The sequence below is a fragment of the Rhinoraja longicauda genome, chromosome 16 (assembly GCF_053455715.1).
Source record: "Rhinoraja longicauda isolate Sanriku21f chromosome 16, sRhiLon1.1, whole genome shotgun sequence".
Taxonomy (NCBI): domain Eukaryota; kingdom Metazoa; phylum Chordata; class Chondrichthyes; order Rajiformes; family Arhynchobatidae; genus Rhinoraja; species Rhinoraja longicauda.
In genome coordinates this window covers 33880531-33905125 of record NC_135968.1, presented here as the reverse complement: position 1 = coordinate 33905125, position 24595 = coordinate 33880531, and the positions used below count along the sequence as shown (strand labels likewise).

At 39.9% G+C, this 24595-nt stretch overlaps 1 protein-coding gene across 1 annotated transcript; it reads right to left on the bottom strand.

Moving 5' to 3' along the window:
- Nucleotides 1-1302: 1302 nt before the first annotated feature.
- Nucleotides 1303-23999, bottom strand: abraxas2 (abraxas 2, BRISC complex subunit). The gene is made up of 9 exons (XM_078413592.1): nt 23905-23999; nt 22926-23016; nt 19126-19162; nt 10709-10775; nt 9649-9839; nt 9148-9267; nt 8016-8100; nt 6899-7013; nt 1303-5059 (listed from the first exon to the last, which is right to left on the bottom strand). Exons 1-9 carry the CDS (start codon nt 23974-23976, stop codon nt 4611-4613), a joined length of 1227 nt encoding a protein of 408 aa, XP_078269718.1. The 5' UTR covers nt 23977-23999; the 3' UTR covers nt 1303-4610.
- Between the last annotated feature and the right edge of the window lie 596 nt (nt 24000-24595).

Genomic DNA, 24595 nt, shown 5'->3' with positions numbered 1-24595 from the left:
CCCATACTAGATCATCGGAGATGTCCTCATTCCTTGGGAAACAGGGGTTCCCCATTTCCACTATAGATGAGGCTCTCACTAGGGTCTCCTCAATATCCTGCAGCTCCACTCTTGCTCCCCCTCCCCCCATTCACAACAAGGACAGAGTCCCTCTTGTCATCACCTTCCACCCCATCAGCCGTCACATACAGCATATAATCCTCCAACACTTTCGCCACCTCCGACAGGATCCCACCACTGGCCACATCTTCCCATCTCCACCCCTTTCTGCTTTCCGCAGAGACCATTCTTTCCACAACTCTGTGATTAACTCGTCCCCACCCAAACCATCCCTCCCCAGATACTTTCCCCTGCAACCGTAGGAGATGCAACACCTGTCCCTTTACTTCCCCCCTTAAACTCTATCCAAGGACTCAACTGTCTTTTCAGATGAGGTAGAGGTTCACTTGCACCTCCAACTTCATCTACTGTATACGCTGTTCCAGGTGTCAACTTCTTTATATTGGCGAGACCAAGCACAGGCTCGGCAATCGCTGAACACCTCCGCTCAGTCTGCTTTAACTTACCAGGTCGCCCGGTTGCTCAGCACTTTAACTCCCCCTCCCATTCTGAACTTTCTGTCCTGGGTCTCCTCCATTATCAGAGTGAGGCCAAGCACAAATTGGAGGAACAGCACCTCATATTTCGCTTGGGTAGCTTACACCCTAGCGGTATGAACATTGACTTCTCTGACTTCAAATAGGCCTTGCTTTCTCTCTCTCCATCCCCTCCCCCTTCCCAATTCTCCCACCAGTCTTACTGTCTCCAACTACATTCTATCTCCATCCCACCCACACCCGGCATCAGTCTGAAGGGTCTCGACCCGAATCACCCATTCCTTCTCTCCAGAGATGCTGCCAATCCCACTGAGTTACTTCAGCATTTTGTGTCTACTTTCAATTTAAACCAGCATTCCTACCCATTAACTGTTTCTTCATACCTGTTGCTTGACCCGTGTATTATTTTTGTGTAAAGAACTCGGGCAGCATCAATGGAGGGAAATGGACAGGCAATATTTTAGGTTGACACCCTTCACACTTTTTATACCAACTGAAATATTTAGATTTACATTAAATTACTTAATTTCATGACTAATCATTGAAATAGATGGAGCACAACTGCAGCACTTCCAAGTTGAACTCGTTATTTTCATTTAACCATCTCAAATCCAATCACAACTCTGAGAACTCAGCCAGAATACAAGATGGGGATAAAGCGGAAACAAAAATACAAGATGGGGATGGATCACTATTTCACACTTTTTTTATTTTCAATAGTTTATTTCCAAGGACAGGGAAGATAATATCTATTATGATGCTTTCTTTGCCACTCATTTTACAGACTTTCCATACAATATTTTGGGTATATGCATACAAAATAACTGCATATTCACACTTTCTAGATTTCCATTTAGCACTAACTTGCCAACTCCAAATACTTAATTGACAGTGCAATGCTAATGTTTGTTCACTGACTTTCTAATCTGCCAGTGAATACTTTATATTTCAAAATCAATCTAAATCTAAGCACATTCTACAAATACCAACACTGGTATTCAAAACCAAGTAGATTAGGTCATCAATTACCTACCTCCCCTCTCTAGTGATGTAGTCACCAGGATGATAGTGCCATCACTGTCATCAGCTACCTTGCAATTATGTACCACAGGTTTGGTCAACAATTGATGGAATTTGTTGAAACAAATATTAAATGGACAAATATTTAACTGTTATCCCCCCTTACGGCAACTATTGCTATAAATAATTTGAATATTACACTAGTATATTTCAAACCAGTGTGGAGTTAAATTTTGAAAAAGATTTGTTCATGAAGAATCCATATTGCTTTGTGAAAAGTTGTGCAATTTCATGAAAAGTAGTTCCTTGGGACGCCAGGCTTGAACTGAAAGTGGTTAGACAGTGGCATGTAAATCTTGCATATTAGACAATTGATTATAACAAAAATTTCACCGGATATCAATCATACTGCAACCCAATCAATGTACCCCAAGACAGTACTGCAAATATAGCCCAAACATTCCATCCAAATTTTGTAAAACAGCTGGCACTGCACATGGTCACAAAAGCAGTTCTGTTTAAAACTTCAGTAATAATGCAGAAGCAAGAACATGTTGCATGATGATTAGTTACCAAGTAATTCTATATATCTCCTCTAGCTTACTTAAGACTAGGTTAGACAGTTAGTCATTGCATGTTTGTTACTGTCTACACAAGGTTTGGCTTTCCAAACTTCAATGAGTCAAACACATTTACAGATTATGTAGTTGGCAAATGCTGAAAAAATGTTGGTACAATCAAAGTATTATTTTAAATTTAAGACCACAGAATATGGTCATTTCAAATTATGGGAGCATAATTATGAGAGTTTAACTTAAAAGTCCTATGCGAATTGCGATATAAAATTCTGAAAATAGAATTGCCACATTTTGGTGCTTATATTGTCATGGGACCATGGTGCTGATGGAAGTGTTTGTTCACAATGACAACATAATACAATTCCCTGTCTGGAGATTAACCCACAACGGCTCTCATACTTTTAACAGGGAATATTATCTTCTCAGAATACTAAAAAAAGCATCATTGTACCACTTCCACAGCTACTAACCAGTGGCTTTTTAAAGCCATGATTATGGTGCAGGTTTTACATTTAATAGTGGAAGAAATTTATATTGGATGAATTGGATAATGCAATTTACCACTACTCTGATAAGTATCATAGTATCTCTGCAACTCAATACATTTTCAGATATACATTAATTTTATAATTGATTTTTTCCCTCAAAGTGAAGTTTGACACTCCATTAATTTTCTTCTGGGCTGTAACGGCTGATAATTTTACTTTTAACAGAGACATCTATGTTAATATTGATGTTAATAGGTCTATTATTGTCCAATTTCAGATAATGTATATGACAAGTTCTGTAAAGGGTATTTGTAAATGGTAATTAACAAATTTAAAACTGCAGATAGTAAGTTTAATTAATTTGTGCAAACTTTCAATCATCCATTTGATGGGAAGAACTGTCCATATACTTGCAAAATCTAAACATTGGCAGTCTGATTACACACAATTCTTTCAAGAGCCAGACAAAATTAGAATACTTGCTTTCCTCATATAAAACTGATTTGTTTTGTTGTTAAGTGCATCAAGCCAAATTTGTTACTGTAAAATTGCAGGATATTTGGTATTGTACACAATTTTGAAATTGACAGGTTAAACAAAAAACTGGGACAAAGTGCTTTTCTGTTACCAAACTTTAAAAAATGTTGAATTGTAGGTAAAACCTGATCAAAAATCTATCATTGTTGGATGCCTTCCAGCTGCAACTCTCAGTGGGGAGTCTGTACATTTACTTTTAATCTGAAAGGATGCATGACATTCATTTTACATACACACACGCAGAATTCCCGAGTACAGGATTGAGTACATCACCTAATGTAAAAGCTCCCCGTGAATAGCAAATTTAGCACAAAAACAGGTTGTACACAAATACTTTGTCTCAGTTTGTACAAAAGATTGTCACCCAAAGATTTGACACCTAACCCAAAGTCAATAAATTTAAATGAGATTTTGACATTCCTGCAATTTTTCTCCTCTAAGAGTTGTTTGGGTTATCCCCCCCAAAAAATCCTTTAACCAGATTGACCCAATGAGTAATTTTGATGGCTATCTTTTACATACTGAACCATTTCCTCAGATCAATTAAAAATTCCAGGCTAAAATTTGGCAAACAGAATTGAAAAAAAAATTATAGCACCCAAAAAGGAATATAGCAATAATTCTAGTAAACAGGAGCAGTGAGCAGATTATTTTTTTATATATACAAATGTTGCTATACTACCAGTCAGGCACATAATTGAAGAAATCAAAGCTGTTTTGGATTACATACCGGCAAATTACATTTCCTTTTTTTTTTTTTTTTAAAGGTCTGAATTGTTACGTGCAGTGATACATTACACTACAAAATTTCAAATCGTACAAATATTATAGTCCTAGTCACAGATAATCTCACAACGTGCAATCTAAAGCAATTATATAATCAATCTCTGTTCCATTTAGGTTACAAAGATTTGAACAAGCACTAATTTGGCTCCTACTGGGGAATTTGATTTCTGAAGGCCGCCAACAATGTTCCCTTTTGTGAACCTGCAAATAAAAAGGCAAAAAACAAAATAGTGCAAGTAGTATGGTATTGTCAAATTAAAAGACTCTTCATTAGATACAGACCCAGCAGCAATTGGTTTTAAGTCTGCGATACCACTTAAAATCTGGTGCTACCATTGTGTGTCTACAGTTGGTGTTGTGCCTTTGGAAGCAATTTTTGGCTGTAACACATGAACCTTTCTAAAGAGTACAGAAAAAAACCCTACATCCCATTTATCTGAAACCAGACTTTGCACAAGGCAATAAACATCCAAGTAGGATATCAAAGTTTTCTGCACACAGAAGCCTTCCTGTTACGCAATGATTCAATTGCTTGGCCTGAAACTATCTTTTCTCACTTCCTTCAAAATTAATGTGCATCACAAAATTAGTGCCACAAGAGTCTGTTATATTTGTGATGTTTGATTTGTATCTTCATTTGGATGCGAATTCGGACACATTTCACCTAATGCAGTGTATTCACTGTCAGACGTTTCTGAAGGTTCGTGCAAGCTTTCATAATTGTCCTCTTCGTTATTAACAGTAACTCCATGTGCTTTTTGAGACTGGGGACTCCCCATTTGGCTTCCATAGTAGTTTGGAGCACTTGTGCTTGTTGAAGCTTTGCCAGAAGAACCCACACCCTGTAACCGAGGCACATAAACGCTACTCATCACCTGCAAATTGCCCCTAGCAGTGATATCAGACAGATCAGAATTAGGCAACAGAGCATTAGTAGGGTCCAAACTTTCTTGCATTTGTACTTCCATTACTTGTCCAGGACTGGTCCTCAGATTAAGCACATGCACTGAATTTTCTTCAGCTATTCCTCTATTCAGTGCAGCTTCTTGAAGCTCTAAATAGAAGGGTGAAGAAGTGATTAAAAAGTGTATTCTTTTATTCAGCATTAGTCAAATAGTACAAAAACAGGCTCTACATTCCACCATCCCTGCTATCCCATCAGGCACCCATTTCCGTGAATCCATTTTTTGGTACCGATTAATTCACCTTCACATTAAAGGCAATTTACAGTAGCCATTTAATCCATCAATTTATGCAGGTGGAAAACCCAGGCAGTGACAGAGAACATGCAATCTCCACACATGCAGTGTTGTTGGGTCAAGATTGAACCTAGGCCACTGGAGCTGAGGCAGCAACTCTACTAGCTTCCGTCACTGTGCTGCGCAAACGGTGTCTTAGATATTGTGGTTGCCCAGAAACCTCTGAGTGATGGGCATTTTGCCACCCGTTCTGAAGGCAATTGTCAGCAGGCTGATTCTGGTGGCTCAGCACATTCATGATTGTATTGCAGCACAGAAGTATGAAGCTAGATGGGAGTTAGATGGCACTTGCCGATTCCTCTACTCAGTACAGCACCTGCAGCAGCAAGGAGTGAAGTTACAAAGAGGCTTGCTCAGGAATAACACAGTGGGGTGGCAGAGGGGCATACAGACAGTATTTTAAAATCCAAAGATGTATTATACCAAGTTCTGAAATGTTTAAATAAAGAGACTTTTAACCTCCAAAGCTTCCAGCGTGCCATATACAAGGGTGACCATATGCATGTTACATTCAAAAGCAGCAATATTTTTATCACCATAGCACTGACACAAGCTATAAAATATGAACCTTCACACCAATGATTTGGAACAATGATCTAAAGACAAGTATAAATCCTCATACAACAGCAAGAAAAAATAAATAATTCTTGAACCAAGAGCTAGTATCGGTATCAGTAATGGTGACACCATTAGGCCGTAGCATCAATGCAGTTCAGGTATCAGTAGGATGCTCTATAGGAATTCACAAGTCACAACCATAGAGTCTGGGATATGGAATAAACGTTCACTGAACTGCTGTAGAATGGTCCCACCCTGAAACATCACCACTACATGGTCTCCAGAGATGCTGCCTGACTCACTGACTTGCTCCAGCACTGTCTCTTTTTTTGTTGAACTTATCAATGGCATTTGTCTACCCTGAATGAATTAGTCCATTTTAGAGGGAGGAAATGTACTGGATTGCACTTGCTTTAAAAATTAAATGAGCACTGTGTAGCCAGATGACAGGAAGCAGTGACATCCCCCAATTAGAAGCATAAGTTTGCCTGAACTTCTTGAGACCCAGAGGAATAACTGACGCTGCACTAAGTTTTTCATGCATTTTTTTTTTACAATTTTGGGCAAAAAATTAGCAGTTTCATTTTGTAACGTTTTTATTTTGGAAACCAATTGTGATAAGCAGAGAAATAATACCAAATCTGCCCAGTCCTATAGTTTTAGTCAAACATATCCCAATTTATTTTGCTGTCCAGCTATTGCAGGAAGCATGAGCACACATGTTAGTTAGCTAAGTTTATTGTCACGTTTACCGAGGTACAGTGAAAAGCTTACACAAGGTGTGAATAAACTAGATTCAATTTTTCCCTTTAAATACAAAACACTTTAACCCAAGTTTTTAATCTAAAGGGTAAAAGACATGGTTTTTTTTAAATTGCATTTTGTATTAAAGGTACATTTGTTATGACAGTTCCACTGTTTTATCCAATACAGGATCCTACTGGCTATACAAACAAGATTGTGTTGTTCATATTTGTTTGTTCAAGTAATCATCACTTCAAAGCCTCTTAAACATTGCTTTTATTAATGGACATTCATCCCAATTATGCACAATTTCATAACTGATAGTTACTTACTCTTTTCCTCTTCAATCTCTCTTTTCCTGCGTGCTATTTGTTTCTTCAGATTATCCACTTCTAGAAGATAACTTTCAACTGTTTGTTCACTCTTTTCCACTTCTCCACATACTGTCTACAGAAGTGTTAGGTTAAATTCAAATTGACTTTAATGCAGAGTTAAATTTAAAATCACGTAAACCACCTATACCTCAAACTATTCTAATTTGCTTTATAGCTCAGAACATGAATGAAAAGCAAATGGGAGGAGGCACAAAAGAATTCCAAAGCCAACTATAAATAGATTCCTAAATACAAGTTCAAACAGCATCAAAAGTAAGTCGTGGAAACACGAGGCTAGCCATGCATGAATATAATGTTAGGAGGACTCTACGTTAAGACTGGGAAGGAGGGACCAAGCAGTGGAGGGTGCTGAAACAGAAGAATTATGGCAAATTTATATTTGAAGCCAGGAGACAATGTAGGCAATCAGCACAGTATAATGAGAAAATTAGAATAGGTCCACCACCGATTTTCCGGCAACCGATGGTCCGCCGCCTTCTTTAATCTGGACAAAAGCACAAGAGCACACTTGAAATCCTTCACAGATACCCCCCGAAAATGCGCCGCCAATCTAGACTTCATCGGGACTTTAGCAGCGATCAACATATCAAATGTTCTCCCTGCGGCCAGGACTCTGGCGGAGTCGGCAGATCCGCTCTCTTAGCCGACTGCAGGCCGGTAGCTCGGTCTCTCTGCGGCCTAGGCGGACCGTTCCGGTACTGTTGCACTCCTCTCAGAGCCCGTGACCTCTGTTGGTCCAGCAAAGCAGATAATCCAGAAAGGCTTTGGCACCAAGGGTGCTGGAAAAAATTAGTGGTGGACCTGTATCAGTCTGGTATTGCAGAGCTTTGCAGGACCGCCAGGTGAAGGAGGACAGAAGACCAAAACAAAAGAGGAGACCATGTCTTCTAACGCAGTTGTCAGCCTTGGACTTTAAAAAATGCAAGAAAGTAATGAAATATGTGCAGATGCTTTCTTAAAATATGCATATCATTGCACTTCATCAAAAAACCAAACATGAATAGTAAGACCTTTTCTTTGTTCAGTTAATTCTCTACATAGTAAAGTAACTTACTTGCAGTTTTTCTTGAAGCGCATTGTACACCTGATAAATGGCCCTGATATCTTTAATCACTCCATCTTTGTCAAAGAACTCAGCGCTGGGCATGGAAAATTAAAAAATATATAATTAATTCAACTTTGTGTAAAGAATGACGTGTTCTCATTATTCAATGGTTCAGTTTAACATAAGCTACATTCACATATAGGCCAAAAACAGCAAGCAACAGTTCATGTGCCAAGTAACAACCACCAACCCTTGATATTTAATGGCATTACCAATGCCAACCATCAGTACCATCTCAGATTATAAACACTCTCTCCTGACAAACTGCTCATCAGCACAGAACAGATAAATTTTAACTGCAAGGACATCACTGCCTAGTTTATTTTAATTTAAAGATACAGCGTGGAAACATGCCCTTTGGCCCACCGAGTCCGGGCGGACCAACGGTCACCCGCAGTTGTCAGCCTTGGACTTTAAAAAGGCTGTACTTCTATCCCACACGCTAGGAACACTTTCCAGAAGCCAATGAACCTACAAACCTGCACGTCTTTGGAATGTTTGAGAAAACTGGAGCTGCCACAGGGAGAATGTGCAATAGACAATAGGTGCAGGAGGTGGCCATTTGGCCCTTCGAGCCAGCACCGCCATTCAATGTGATCATGGCTGATCATTCTCAATCAGTACCCCGTTCCTGCCTTCTCCCCATACCCCCTGACTCCGCTATCCTTAAGAGCTCTATCTAGCTCTCTCTTGAATGCATTCAGAGAATTGGCCTCCACTGCCTTCTGAGGCAGAGAATTCTACAGATTCACAACTCTGACTGAAAAAGTTTTTCCTCATCTCCGTTCTAAATGGCCTACCCCTTATTCTTAAACTGTGGCCCCTTGTTCTGGACTCCCCCAAAATTGGGAACATGTTTCCTGCCTCTAACATGTCCAACCCCTTAATAATGTTATACGTTTCGATAAGATCCCCTCTCATCCTTCTAAATTCCAGTGTATACAAGCCTAGTCACTCCAGTCTTTAAACATATGACATCGAACCTGGCTCTCTCGCACTGTAAGGCAGCAATTCTACCACTGCCACCGTGCTGCCTTGGTGATTTGCATTTAACAATTATTATTAATATATTATTACTCACCCGTGTTCTGTTACCACTTTGTCATAATTCCAGGATGTGTTTGGCACTGAGGAACTCTTGTATTCTTGCTGACTAGTGTTCCCCAAATTGGGAATTGTGAGTGAAACTCTCTGATCAAACCTTCAGATGAAATGTAGGACATTTAAAAACTTAAACTATCAGACTTAGAAATACAAGTCACCATAATCAAACATGGGCTGATTTTTATTCTAATTATTAATTTAAAATTCTCAACTCGTATTAAACAGAATATTTTAATTCTGATGTAAATACATTTATTAATCAAAATTGGGATCTCTTATTTACAACCTATCCATATCCAACAATAACATCAATGTGCTTGAGATGGAAGGATTGGGGAGATGATACGGTAAAGGGAAATAGAGAAGAGAAAAAATTGTGTTAAAATATAAATAGTTTAACTGACAGCTAGGAAGGAAGGATTTTTGTTTTGAGAATCAACTCTATAAATCTTCGACGAAGCAATCTGAAATGACTTACCGGCGACTGGGTCTAAACAGCACATATTCCAAAGCATGCGTTGAGTTGTTTGCTGTGGAGATGAAACTAAACAGAAGGAAGACTAAATCAGGCACTCCAAGGATGTTTGTCAGCTGCTTATGGATAATATGCTCTCTGTAGGACATCTGCTGCAGTGTATTCCTTCTAAATCTGTACCAGCCAATAACATTCTATAGAAGGAGGAAACTATTAGGACATGTCAGTAAGAAACCTATTTAATGTCATTACAGTGTAATACAGTTAAAATATTCAGTTGAAAAAAGGCATGGGAGGTTGGAGAAAGAAATTCTGACCAAGAAACTAACACTTTGTAAAATATCCAGCTATTACTCTCACTAATGCTAAAAAAAAACAAATTAATGTTTATAAATTGTCTAATGAGGAAAGTCTGGGAACTATACATACAGTTGGGTTTCATTATGTTAAAACACAAAACACCAAATGCAAAAAAAAGCATGGAACAAATAGTTAAAAACACTAATGAAATGTTATTCTTTAGCACATGCTAAAATAGAGAAAGAAGTGATGTTTCTGTTATATTTGCCTCATCTTCAGAAGTGAACTTGCTGTGAGGTACCCAGCATAAAAGCTGCATTGTATCATAGGTTCTCAAACACCAGACCTCTATGAGGATCTGTTACATAAACTTAGCCTGACTCCCTCATAATAAAGAAGGCCAAGAAGTAAATTGAGCAGTTAATTCCAAGCGGTTCTTTTCATAATTCCAAACTATGAAAAGAACATATCCTCCTTTCTCTGGCAGAAGAATTTGTGAACAACCTTATATGCTGGTGCCATGTGAAATCATGAAGTGTTTGCTGCACATAAAAGGATAGTGAGTAAACAATCTTTCCAAAAAAGCAGTGCATGCTGGATCACATTTTCTCCAATGGGGCAGCAACACGGAAAAGCAGGTAAATGGAGAGTGGAAAAATCATGGCTTAACGGAATGTTGCGGGTTGCCCAAAGCGATGAATAGCCTCTCCCCACATTACAACTTTTAAAGGAAGAAAGTGAAAGTTTAAAAGTCAACACTTACTTTCCTCCTTCCTTTGAGGATTCTATCCAGACTCTCTTCGTCAACCCTTCCTGCATAGTCATAAAAACTGAAAACAAATTCAAAATGTGAATACCATATTTGGCAAAGTATTTCAAAATAAGCACATTTCCAAGAACATCTTAAATTATATATACAAATAAAATGGACTGCTTTTAGAAAGATGTACTCTATTACACTCATGGGGTGGTATGACGACCTAACACACAAACTGCTGGCTGGGAACCTACAACTGACATTAATACACACCAAGACAACAATTTACACGGTACATTAACATATGCAGTTTAAATGTTGCTTAAATTTATTTTGGGAATTCCAATAAATCTCTTTAATCTGCTAGATTTATTGATTCTTGTTGGAGAGAGCAGTTTTGCACCAGATCTGAACTGCAAGGACAAAAGATAAAAATTGAACTCCAAATGAACAAAGTTGCAGTGGCATTTTAATTGCTGGCTTCACATTCCTGACTTGATAGCTACCGCATTTGGGGGTGATGGTAACCAGTTTTCCTGCTCCACCACCACTTTCAAGGCAAATGACTGTAGCCCCTCTCTAAACCTATTAGTCAGAACTTTATGAAAATTCAAGATGGATCTTGACTCTAACCAGAAACTCAGTGCACTGGGTCAGACCAATCCCACACCCAAATCCAACTCGTGCTCATTGCATGCAATTGGTTTACTGAACCATAAGCAGAGTTCGACATCTCATTATCGAAGCCGTAGCAATTTTTCCCCGCCTCACCACTTTTTACATCAACGATCACCACTATATTGCTCATGGGTTTGGCATTACCAGATTCCATTTTACAATAAAGAACACCCCATCTCCACCGACTCCCTGAAGATCATCTATTATATATGTAATGGCAGTTTCTATACCATCTCAAAGTCCTACTTCGATAGCCATTACTACTCGGGGATGAAATGTAGTTATAGCTTACGCACACGTCGCACCCTGATATGACAAAACGAATCTTCAAACGTCCTTTCTTAATTAATTGGTTTTATTAAAGTAGCACAAATCAACGAGTAATTCATCACTTTCCGTACTTTATCAACTGTTTCTTCTTCAAACAATATCTCAGAATTCGTGTAGTTATTACCGTGTGGTTCTTACAAATATAGCTGATACAAGCGTATGGTACGAGCGCGTGCGTAAGCTATAACTACATTTCATCCCCGAGTAGTAATGGCTATCAAAGTAGGGCTTTGAGATGGTATAGAAACTGCCATTACATTAGAGTAAAGAACTGCGTGCTCACCATCCTCCGAGCCTAAACTGACCCACAACCTCTGTCGACACGCTAGCCTCCTCCCATCTAGACACTCCCCATTACGTATTAAGTCACACCCATAAGCATGCAAAAAAGACATAAACTAGAAATATCAAAACATAGCCATAACACAATGACAATAACTGAATTAAGCATAAATGGCTCCTACAATATACTAAAACTCTCTGTCCGTGTGTATGTGATTATGTGTGTTTGTGCGCAGCATAACTTTGGTGCTTCGCACAACCAAAACGGTACACCATAGCGCCACAATGTTTGCATCACCTTACACACCATTATCCTGGGCATCATCTCTAACAACTCTCATTCAAATTGAAGCTATATTTTTAAAGCTACAGACATTTTAAAATTTAAAAATTCATTTTCTAACCCATTTCCTGAAACTCCTCAGCATACGACGTCACAATGCTCCACGTTCCACTTCATTTGCTCCTCACTCGCCCAAACAAGATGGCCGATGGCAGCGCTGCAGCCCGCCCGCGCTCAGACGTTCCCTCGCCCCTCTCCCGGCCTCAGTTGTTCCCTCTCCCCTCTCACCTCGCTTGGGCCCGGCCCCTCGCCTCTCACCCGGCCTCAGTCGTTCCCTCGCCCGTCTCCCCTCGCCTCTCACCCGGCCCTGCAGAGACTCGCACGTCGGCAGTCAGCGTTGAACGCACTGGCACTGGTAAGTGCTTTTCGCAGCCAATGGCTCCACGGAGGGGAGTGGGCGTGGCGGCCAAGTGGGTGGAGGGACGGGTGGGGTGGAGGAAGGGGAGAGTGGGGGTGGGGGGGAGAGTGGGGGTGGGGGGGGGAGGAGGGGAGAATGGGGGTGGGGAGAGGAGGGGGAGAGTGGGGGTGGAGGGAACAGCGGGGGTGGGGGAAACCTGGACAGCGGGGGGCAGGAGAGAGTGGAGGTGGGGAGCAGGGGAAGGTGGAGGGGTGGAAGGAAGGGAAAGTGGGGGGAGGGAGGGAGGTGGTTGTCAGGAGAGGGGGAGGGGGGGCAATAGGGCTCACTCAGTGACGACACCCTCTCCCCTTCCCTGTTCCCCCTCTACGAGGAATGGGCCCAACGGGTCCACTTGGTCTCGTGATACATAAACGCCAACTTGTCTAAGGCTCTATTGCATGCATTCCAACATGCACAGAATTCAATCTAATCAAAATATTTACATTCATGCACAACCTCTAACATGATATATCCTAGGGATTCACAGGACAAATCCAGGCAAGTGTAGATAAGGAGAGGTGGTTTCAGACCCAGGTTTTGCACTGGAAGAAATGGCAGACAAGGTTTTTGAAGAGCTGGAAGGACTTCAAAGGAGGCTGAAAGCCCTATCATGCAAAGTAGAGAGAGAGTGGAATTCCAACTGGTTAAAATTGAAAGAATAGAAGGTTGTCAGAGAGGAGCAAAGGGGCAGGTCTAGAGAATGACCACTTTGAAACTAACCCATTGATAAGGGAAACAAATTATACTGGCATAAGGAAATGTAGAAGACAAATTGTATCGTATGCTGGTTTGGATACATTGGACAATGGAGATTACGCACAGAATGATTGACCCTGGTAAGTATTCAATGATAATATAAACAGTGATAACATGGAGTTCCTCTGGCTTTAGTCTTTTCAATGTGGAAATGGAGAACATTCCACTTCATTGCTAATGAGGGTAAACAGGTAGCTGAACAACACCGATACTCTGGTTTGAGGGTGGGAAGTAAAAAAAAAGGGAAGGCAATGAAATAAAAAAGACCAGGCATATAAAACAGCACTCCATGATGTCTAAGCAAAGATTTAGTTGGGATGTTACACACTTGAGGTGGTAAAGCAAATTTCAGCATTTAATCAAGGTCTGAGTTTAACCTATATTGGAACCTATTATGATAACAAAAGAGAAAAGCTTGGCAAGCCTAGCCCAAGAACAAATGGAAAGGAAGTCATTAGGTCATATAAAATGTAATTCATGATCACAGGACATCCCCAAAAAGATTTAAAGGAGAAAAAGCAGGGTTGACACAAATGTTTCTTACTAAGCATTATAGTGCAGATGAAGGGGACTGATGAGGGGGCAGAAACAGAATCTGTAATAATGAAGCAGAAATGAAGGATAACCTCACATTGCTAAGGCTATTCTCTTGGCAACCAAAGGCTGAAAAAGAAACATATCGGCAGGAAATTAAAGCTGATTTACTAGAGCCAAATTAATATAAAGAGATTCATGTTACCCCAATATTGATCGGGATAAAATTAGATTTTAAAAAACTCAAAGGGGAGGAATTTTAAAATCCATTCAGGAGAATATATTTAATCGGAGGAAGTATGAACAGTTCGATTAGTAATGGAGAAGAGCAAGGATCAACTTACAATTGAGGTTATATTGGAGTACTAAGTTAAAAGGAGTGAAAGCAGGATTAAGTGCAACTAAAGACTGGCACATAAAACTGCATAGGACAATCTTTAAAGCAATGTTCCAGATGAAGACAGTGTACATAACCCAGAAGAGGAAAAGGTTGGGGAATTAAAGGTAGACCTCACTGAATGGTAAAAAGGAAGTAGAGAAAATTATGAAACAAAGGGGCAAAAAGCATATCATGACATTAAGCGGACAATTCAAGTGAGAATCATGCAGAACAGTGTAGCCCAAGAAGGGAGGAAAAATTGTTTAACAACATTGAGAATATGGCAGTTAGCATAAAATAGAACCGCAAAGTATTCTACAGGTGTGCAAAGAATAACCACTTAGCAAGAGGAGAGCTGGGGCTGATTACACGCCAAAGCTTGTCAAAAAGCAAAATGCACAGTTGGAATACTTACAAAGTATTTTAGAGCAATCTTTACAGAGCGAATGCTTCTAAAATATGTCAATGCCAAGGCAGTAATGGCAACAGCCGAGGCAAAATTTGAGAACAGATATTAGAAGAGCTAATCAAAATGCTGGAGTAACTCAGCAGCACAGGCGGCATCTCTGGTGAAAAGGAATGGGTGACGTTTCGGGTCGAGGCCCTTCTTCAGACGAGTTAAGTTTAGAGTAAATAAACCACCTGGTCCAAATGAGATGCCTTCATTTGCAGAGAGAAAATATCGTTGAAAATTCTAGAAATAATTGTAATGTTTTCCTCATACTACCTAAATGCAATGGATTATGCAGGAAAATGGCAAATTTTACAATCTTAAATAAGGAATGCAAGGACATCCCAAGTAACTACAAGACCGAAAATTTAACCAGTACATTGGGGAAGAATTGGAAAAGCAGTGAAAGACAAACACTTGGAGAAACCCAAATTGCTCAAGGAGAGCCAATGATTTGGAAAAACTAAACGGTTGCCACACTAGCTGACTTTTTAAAATAAAATGGTTGATAACGATAGCAGGTTTAGTTACAAAGAATGCAGCATCCACATGGATAAAGTTTTAAAGAAAAGGTTAGCAAATTTGAGGCCTATGGAACAAAGTATCAGTACAAACTATGACGACAGTTTAATGACAGTATTGAGAATTGTGGTAAACCCTTTTTAAAAAAACCAAGACCAACTCCTATTCCCCCCCCCCCACCATTGAAAATACAAGTAAATACAAATTAATTGCCACTCTTCCAAAGAGTATAGAGTGTATATGGATAGGCTCAATTTTTGAAAGTGTAAGAACATGTTAATAGTTGGTACAGCATGTGGGATTCTCGTCTTCATAAATAGAATGCAAAAGAATGAAAATTGTATTGAACCTTTAAAAGAAGAGTATGACTTCCAATTCCGTCATAAAACATTAAGAACATGAAGGTCTCAGACAAAGCACAAAGAAAATGTATTAAAATAGTTCCAAGAATAAGGATTTTAGCTATGCATGCCAGACTGGAGAAATTGAGCATGTTCATTGTCCAAATGGAGGTTGAGAAGATGTGACACACATTGCAGATTTAGAAAGATTGAAGTCAGAAACCTATTAGCTGATCATTCAAGCATCAGATGACACAAAATTTAAAGGATGCTCCAAAGTCAAAAGGAGTACAAGGAATTTGTGTATAATGGATGGTTATAAACTGGTACTCTTTCCATTATTCTTGCAGGCAGATAGTCAACCAGGGCTCTGGAAAGGGGACCAGGTGCCCGTTTCAGAGAAAGTAATTTGTTGGGCTATGTGAAATGCGTCAGGAAATGAGACTGCCCGAAAACTCTTAGCTTTCTTCATAGATTCAATAGGCCAAACAGCCTACCTCTGTGCTGCAACCATTCAATTATCTTGGAGCAGTGCCATTGCTGGAGGAAGGCGCATCATTGCTTGTAGTTAGGTCCCACAAACAATATTATGATTAACTAAATGACCCATTTCACCTGTGTTCTGTTTTGAGTTATCCCATGTATTCCTTTCCATCCAAGAAGATTGAATTTCAGCATCCACCATATGAAAAGGCAACTTATGACAAAACAGCAGTTTGGCCTATTAAGAGTGTAAATCTTGATTACTGTAAAACCTACTATGTAAAGTGCTCAAACCCTTCAGGTGGTTAATTAAAAGTAAATAAAATTAAGAAGGTTTAGTCAGGTTCGTGAAAGACTGCTCTCTTGGCGAAGAGATCAAAAATGGAGTTCACGGCCACAAAATAAAAGGGGAAGGGAATTTATAGTGACTTGACAAAAGTATTTTCTTGGAATCTGGAATGCATTGCATCCATGTTGTGAAGGCAAGTTACAAAGTGACCATCGGAATGGAATATGAAGGTATGGAAAAATTTGCAAGGCAATGGAAAAGGGATCGAGTTGTTCTCGGTTGAGACGTCATAAAAATTTGAGGCATTGTTGCCTCAGAAATTACCTGGCTCTGCTTCAAATTGCCTGTCAACACCATAGGTCACCAGCAGATATTAACTCACCAGCTCTACCATCTGCTTTTGAACAACAGGAGCATGGTACACTGCTGTTTATCGACTACAGCTCAGCATTCACAGTCATCCCCTCTAAACTCAGTGTGCTCCAGGACTTATGCCTCCGTACCTCCCATTGCAACCGGATCCTCAAATTTCTTATCTGCAGACCGGAAACAACACATATTCCTCACTGACCATCATCACAGACACACCACTTAGCCCCCTGTTCTTTATACACCTGACTTGCAGCTAAGCACAGCTCTAATGCGACCTGTAGATTCAATGCCACCACCATTGTTGGACAACTCACTCGGTGGAGTCAGCATACAGAACACCTGGTTGAGTGATACCACAACAACCACTTCTCACTCAATTACACCAAAACTAGGGAATTAATTGAAAGATGAAGTTGGTAGACCACATGCCGGTTTTCATTGGTGGGACGGCAATGGAGAGTTAGAAGCCTCAAATTCCCAGGCGTTAAAACATCAGATGACCTATTCCGGACCTATCACATAGATGGAATCATGAAGAAAGACTTTTTATTTTATAAACGTCTACTGATACACTGCAGAAAGCATCCTGACTGGTTGCATCATGGCCTGGTATGGTAACTTCAATTCACAGGAACACGTGGCTGCAGAGAGTGGTGGACTCAGTCCAGTCCTTCACGGGCAAGCCATCCCCAACATCAAAAGCATCTATATGGGAGGCAACTTCAAGATGGCAGCATTTATCAAAGATCCCCACTGTCCAGGCAATTTTCTTGACTCTCTGCTACCACCATGCAAGAGGTACAGAAGCCAAAAATTCCACACCACAGGTTCAGGAAGTTACTTTCCAACAAACATCAGTTTCTTCAACTGACCTGCACCACCCTACCTCAGTACCAGAACACTGCGGATAACCTCATGAACATTCATAATTGCGTTTTGCAATAATGTCATGATTTTTCACATGCTTTTTCGTTTTCACTGCTTGTATAACTTATGAATAATTTATGTTTTAGGGTTTAGACTGCACAGCCTGCACTGCTCCCAGCAGACGAGTCAACAATAACAGCTAAGAACACACAGGAAACTGATGACAATTTATGTATCTTTTATTTATAATGAATGATCTCTTGCTCTCTTGCTATCCACTTTGCTGCTGTAACACTGTAAATTTCCCCGGTGTGGTAACTTCCCATCCCACCCCGGCCACCGTCTGTTTGTTCATCTGCCCTCTGGTCGACGTTTCAGGTCAATCAAATCCCGAACAAACAGACTTAAGAACAGTTTTTACCCCAGGGCCATACGAGAACTGAACACTACCTGTGCACTAGGCAACACCGTTAAAAAATCTTGTACTTAATTTAATTGTATTTATGTATTTATTTGTTTTTGCATTTATTGCATATATGTTTGTACGCACCGTCAGGATTGGCTGTTTTTTAATTTCGTTGTACTCGTTGCAATGACAATAAATGAATATTATTATTATTATTATTATAAAGGAATATATTATTATTTGTTCATGCCTGTGATGTTGCTGCAGGCAAGATCTTCATTGTGTTTGCACTTGTGGATATGACAAGAAATTCAACATGACTTGATCACTGTATCCAGCAATGAAATCTGAAAGCTTGGATGGAGTGGATGTAGAGGCTGTTTCCACTAGAGGGTGAGTCTAGAACTAGGGGTCATAGCCTCAGAATTAAAAGACATTCCTTTCGGGAGATGAGGGGGGATTTCTTTGGTCACAGGGTGGTGAATATGGAATTCTTTGCCACAGAAGGCTGTGGAGGCCGTCAGTGGATATTTTTAAGGCAGAGATAGATAAGATTCTTGATTAGTACAGATGTCAGTGGTTATGGGGAGAAGGCAGGAGAATGGAGTTAGGAGGGAGATAGATCAGCCATGATTGAACAGCAGAGCAGACTTGATGGGCCGAATGGCCAAATTCCACTCCCGTCACTTATGACCTTATGAACTCGAATATATTACCAAAAGAATCACTCCTATGAACAGCAGAAGACAATACTGGAGAGGCAGAAAATAAAAATATTAATTTATTTCTCCCCAAATCCGATTCGCTCAGTTACATTGCACACATCAGAATAGTCCCTTACAAAGCACTCCAACCACAGAGCAAGCCGACAATCAAAGATTCAACAAGCAGTTTGGAATGACCTACAGTTTTCGCACTTCAACCAAAACTATTCACAATTTCTAGAATTATAGAAATATTCTTTCCACAATTAGTAAACAGATACTGGCTTACCTAAAGAGTTGATAACCAGGCTCATGATTATGGATTTCTGTAATAAAACCAAGAGAAACACACATTTTCAATAACAAAATTTGAAAGTGTTTAGAATAACATTTTATCTTTAAAATAACCTACTAAATTATCAAGCAGCACATTAAGAACATAGAAACAAGCAACAGACACCATGCCTAGGGTTCCTAACATTGCAACTTGGAATTTTCCATCTTATGGAAACCAGTCAGCAATATTAAAAATAGAAATCAGTGAATAATTTCTCAACAGTATTTTCCTATGTACCTTATCTTCAATTTAAATTTAGATTTAAAAGTACTTTAGACCAAGCCACAATAATGTCGAAATTAAAAATAGGAAAAAAATTACTGCAAAATAATATGCATTTTAGTTAATTCTGCAATCATACTTCAGGAAGGAACTCTGCAATTTCAGTAGAAACATCTGCTATTCCATTCATACAACAGGATGGTTTATGTATTTATCTTAAGTCATTAAAATCTGCATGCTATTTTAAAGATGCAGTTCGTAGATTATTTTTAAACACCACGATGCATTTCAGAACAACCACATTCCCAGCTACTGGATACGTTAAGCTCTTGGCAAGGAAACGTTGGGAAAAAAACAACAGAAATCAGTTATGTGCAAGGATAATCTCGTAAACTGTGACATTAAAAACAAATCCAGATTTAGCAGACATTTAAATTGTGAATGTTTTATTTACATTTAGAATACATAGTTAGTCACAGAAAACCCTTTAAATATATCCATCACCCTTGCATTCACAAACCCAAATTGGCTCCAGATTAAGCAATAGCTCAATTTGAAAACAGCCAACAAATTCTTCAATTTCCTTGTCCATCCCTATTCCAATCTCTTGAAGTCACATATTTTTTACACGTGCGTTAATTCTGGTTTAGAATATCAAAACTTAAAGTCTTAGAAGTTCTTTCAAAACTACTTTTTGCACCAAGCTTTAAGATGGCCCACTTCCCTTGACCTTCTTGACGATTTAGAATAACTTACGATTAAATGTTATGCATTTTATAGATTTAGAATAACTTACGATTAAATGTTATGCATTTTATAGACAGTACTCAACACACCACAGTGCAATGGTGGTGGAAGGAATGCATGTTATGTACAAATGCATGGATTCCAAATAAAGTGCTTTGCCCTGGATGCTGACACACTTTGGTGATCCTGATAAGTGTAGCGTATTCCATCACACTACTGCAGCAATCCCCTGGAAAAGGAATGATTGATGCCACAACAACAATCATCCTCTGTACCACTCCAATCATTATAGTTTCTCCTCTGATGCCCATTGACTTCAGTTTTACTAGATTCAGTCGAATTATGTAATGATGTGGCCCGATGTGTTCCATTTTACAGCCATTTTTTGTTTTACAATGAACACCATGAAGGGCGGCACAGTGGCCCAGCAGTAGAGTTGCTGCCTTACAGCTCCAGAGACCCATGGCTCAATTCTGACTAAGAATGCCGTCAGTATGGAGATTGTTCGCTCTCCCCGTGACCTGCGTGGGTTTTCGCCAGGAGCTCCGATTTCCTCTCACACTCCAAGCACAGAGGTTTGTAGACTAATTGGCATGGTAAAATTGGAAATTGGTCCGAGCATGTGCAGGATAGTGTTAAGTGTTCGGGGATCGTTGGTTGGCACAGACTGTGTGGGCCGAAGGGCCTGTATCTCTAAACTAAACGAAAAGATCATTTTCAAAGGTTTTTAATTCAGTGCAAAACCAAAATGCACAAAATAAATGTAGGATTGTTTTAGATACTCACAGATATAACAATGCTAGTTATTCCCATTGGTGATCCTGCAACCTTATTTTCAGCCACTAGCCAATCCTTGCCAAGATGGATACAAGGGGTCACACATATATATGCCTGAATGATATTTGCATCTTTTGTGAATGCATCTCTGCAAATCCATGTGAAATTTACAATGTGAAATTTGAAAGGCTCACCAAGCCCACTATACATTATAATACAGCACTTGTATCCTATACAAGAAAGCATAATATTTACAAATTCACTAACGTAAATAGTTTATCCTCCTCATGGGATCACCAACAATAAATATCAAAATTTCCAAGTTGGGCTGTGGATGTGAGAAAATCCCCAAATTATATTGCTCATGACACACTGCATTGCAAATGTTCGTTTAATACTTTTCTTTAAATCAGTGCCTAAAAATCATATACAGAAGGTATTTAAAAACTACTAGAATTATTTTCCAAGAAACATGCCTTATATATTAACAACCAATCAATTTCTGGATTGATTAAGAACGAAGGGAAGCAAAACACAATTTTCTCTACCATTTCATCAGCTGCCTTGAGAAGTCACAGCAAAGCCTGGAAAACCTTGGGCAGTGCCTGTACAGCACAAAATCCACATGCTTTTCTTACCTTTTGTAGCAAAATACAAATTAAGACTTTTCAAATATGGATCAAACGATCAAATACCAATAAAATAAAGCTCAAGGTTTGTATTCTAATATGGAAACAATAAATCATCCTAATATTAATCACAATTTTTTATTGCACAGTAAAACTTTGTATTCGTACAGCATTTACCACCTTAAATATATCACCAATCTATCGCAAAATGCAACATTTCTGAAATAATGTATTGATAAAATAACAACTGTGGGTGTATTTGAAATGAACACACTGCTGACTCAACTGTAAAATGGACAGATTACAACAGAAGTGTATAACAAATCTATGAACAAATCCTAACTCCCACTTTGATAACTCATTTATCCTTTTTCTTCTACACTTATTGGATGGATTCAGGTATCTTTAATAGGAACAAATACTTTTAATCGCTGATGCCATGTAATCATTCCACAGTTGACAACTTGATCATTACATACATCTGGCCAATTTTATATTTGAATCAACATGTCAGTGATATTCAAATAGAGTTATTCACAAAATGCTGGAGTAACTCAGCAGGTCAGGCAGCATCTCGGGAGAGAAGGAATGGGTGACGTTTCAGGTCGAGACCCTTCTTCAGACTGATGTCAGGGGGGCGGGACAAAGAAAGGATATAGGTGGAGACAGGAAGATAGAGGGAGATCTGGGAAGGGGGAGGGGACGGGAGGGACAGAGGGGATGTGGCTGAGGTAGCGAGTCTGGGTCAAGATGTGGTCGTAGAGTAGGAGGGCAGGAGAAATCACAGAGGGGGAGCAGCGAGGGAGCATGTTGCTAAACTCTCGTCGAAGAGAGAACTTCTTCAAAGTGGACATACCTTGAAGAAAAATCGCAGTGGAGCGACAAGTAGTATAAGAAAATAACCCCTTCCCAGATCTCCCTCTATCTTCCTGTCTCCACCTATATCCTTCCTTTGTCCCGACCCCCTGACATCAGTCTGAAGAAGGGTCTCGACCCGAAACGTCACCCATTCCTTCTCTCCCGAGATGCTGCCTGACCTGCTGAGTTACTCCAGCATTTTGTGAATAAATCGATTTGTACCAGCAACTGCAGTTATTTTCTTATACTATATTCAAATAGAGATTTGTTTAACTGTACTTAACCTAATAATTTGAGCCATCCATTTCCCCACAACTTTAATTTTCAAGCCTTTTACAATGCTTTATTATGGAAGAGATTACAACATTTTATTAGAATTTGTTTGTCATTTGTAATAAGATATATTCCTTAATTAGAACTGCCCTGGTAATTGTACAATTACTCTGATGACTACATTTTAGATTGCTAATATCAAGAGCAAAAATAGCAATTGTTTTCAGTGTGAAACAAAAGGCTTACCTATAACTTGCAGCAGTTCCGTGTTGCTGATATGTGAATCACTAATACTGAAAGTCTCAAGTTGTTTTACATCACCCAGAAGAAATCCTTCCTGTAGAAAAACAAGTTAGTTAAAACAAACTAGGAAAGTAAACAAATGTAAATTTAAAAAAAGACTGCAAGCCAATACAAGGAAAATCACTCCAACGATGGCCCGTTGGGAATACATTGCAAATTCGGTTGTCTAAAAGCTGTGAATTCAACTTTTTTCATTTGGGAAAACAACATGCTTTCGTCCCCAATCAATACCACACTCATCTTCAGAATAGAATCCTCGGTTTGTTTCTGTTGACATTTGACTAAAAATATGCAATGTCAAAACATGCTAACATACGTAACGGTAATTCTATAGCAACGGTTTGTATATTAAGAAATTAACTTCAACTCCTACTTTAAGGCGACATTAACCGGACACGATCCAGTAATGAGAAACCTCTACAAAGTTTCAACGGGTTGTGTCTGCCACACAATACTAGATCTCCACCGAAAACGGCTAAATTTAAAACTTTGGCTAAAACGGTTTGGTGACTTCATAGGTGCAGATAAGTTTCACAGGGGAAAAAAAGCAAAGGGGTACATCCAGAGAAGTGGCTCGTCGCCACCCAATGACTGCTAAAGCGGAATAACGCCTGCCATCCAACGCTCGGTTATCTCTTCCCGTGGCGACCTCTTGCCGAAGCAAGTGCAGCCAGCGGCGGGTACCCGGCCGACCTGCGCCCTGTCACCGATGCGAGGTACTTCGATGCCAACTCTTGTTGGTGAAGAGAGCGAAGGAAGCCTCCTGCCGGGGACAAGGGAAGGCCTGGCTGGGTCGGGGCGACGGGAACCAGACCAGAGGCTCGGCTCGGCATCCTTGCAGACCAAAACACCCACTGGCCACAAGTACACGGCGCCTGAGCTCCCGACAGGTCTGCTCGGTTACCCCATCACCGGTACGTACGTGGTCCGAGGGGCTGTTTGCGTGATGATAGACCAGAGAACTGAAAGTGTAGCCCGAGACGGAGGCGGCCATCTTTCTCCAGCCTTCCCACCCCCGCGTCACGGGCACTTCCGTTTCACGCCTCACTTCCGCCCCGCAGCCCCCGCCGCTTCCGGGGGCAACAGCAATTCATGTAATGCTTGGGTAGTTTACAATGGGATGAACATTGCATTCTCCAATTTTAATCAACCAAACTGCAATCAACCCCTCTTATTTATTTGTTTTCTTCCCTTGTTCCTCACTTTGATTCACACCCATTTCTCCCCTTCCGCCTATATTCCTTCTGACTTCACAATTCACACCTCTTCTATCCATATCTTGTTTTTTTGTCTCCATCTCTGGCATTTGTCCAACCGTAAACCTATCAAAAACTCACATCACCCATATCCACCTAGCAATTGCCAGGCTTTGTCATGCCTCCACCTCTCTTCCAGGTTTGTCCCCATCCCCCTACCCCCAATCAGTCTGAAGTTTCCTGATCCCAAACATCACGTATCCATGTTCTCCAGAGATATTGCCTGACCTGATGAGTTTGTGTCATTTTTGTAAACCAGCATCTGCTGTTCCTTGTATTTCCACAATTCTTAGCCTCTTCCCTTTAGTTTAGAGATACAGCGTGGAAACAGGCCCTTCGGCCCACCAAGTCCACACC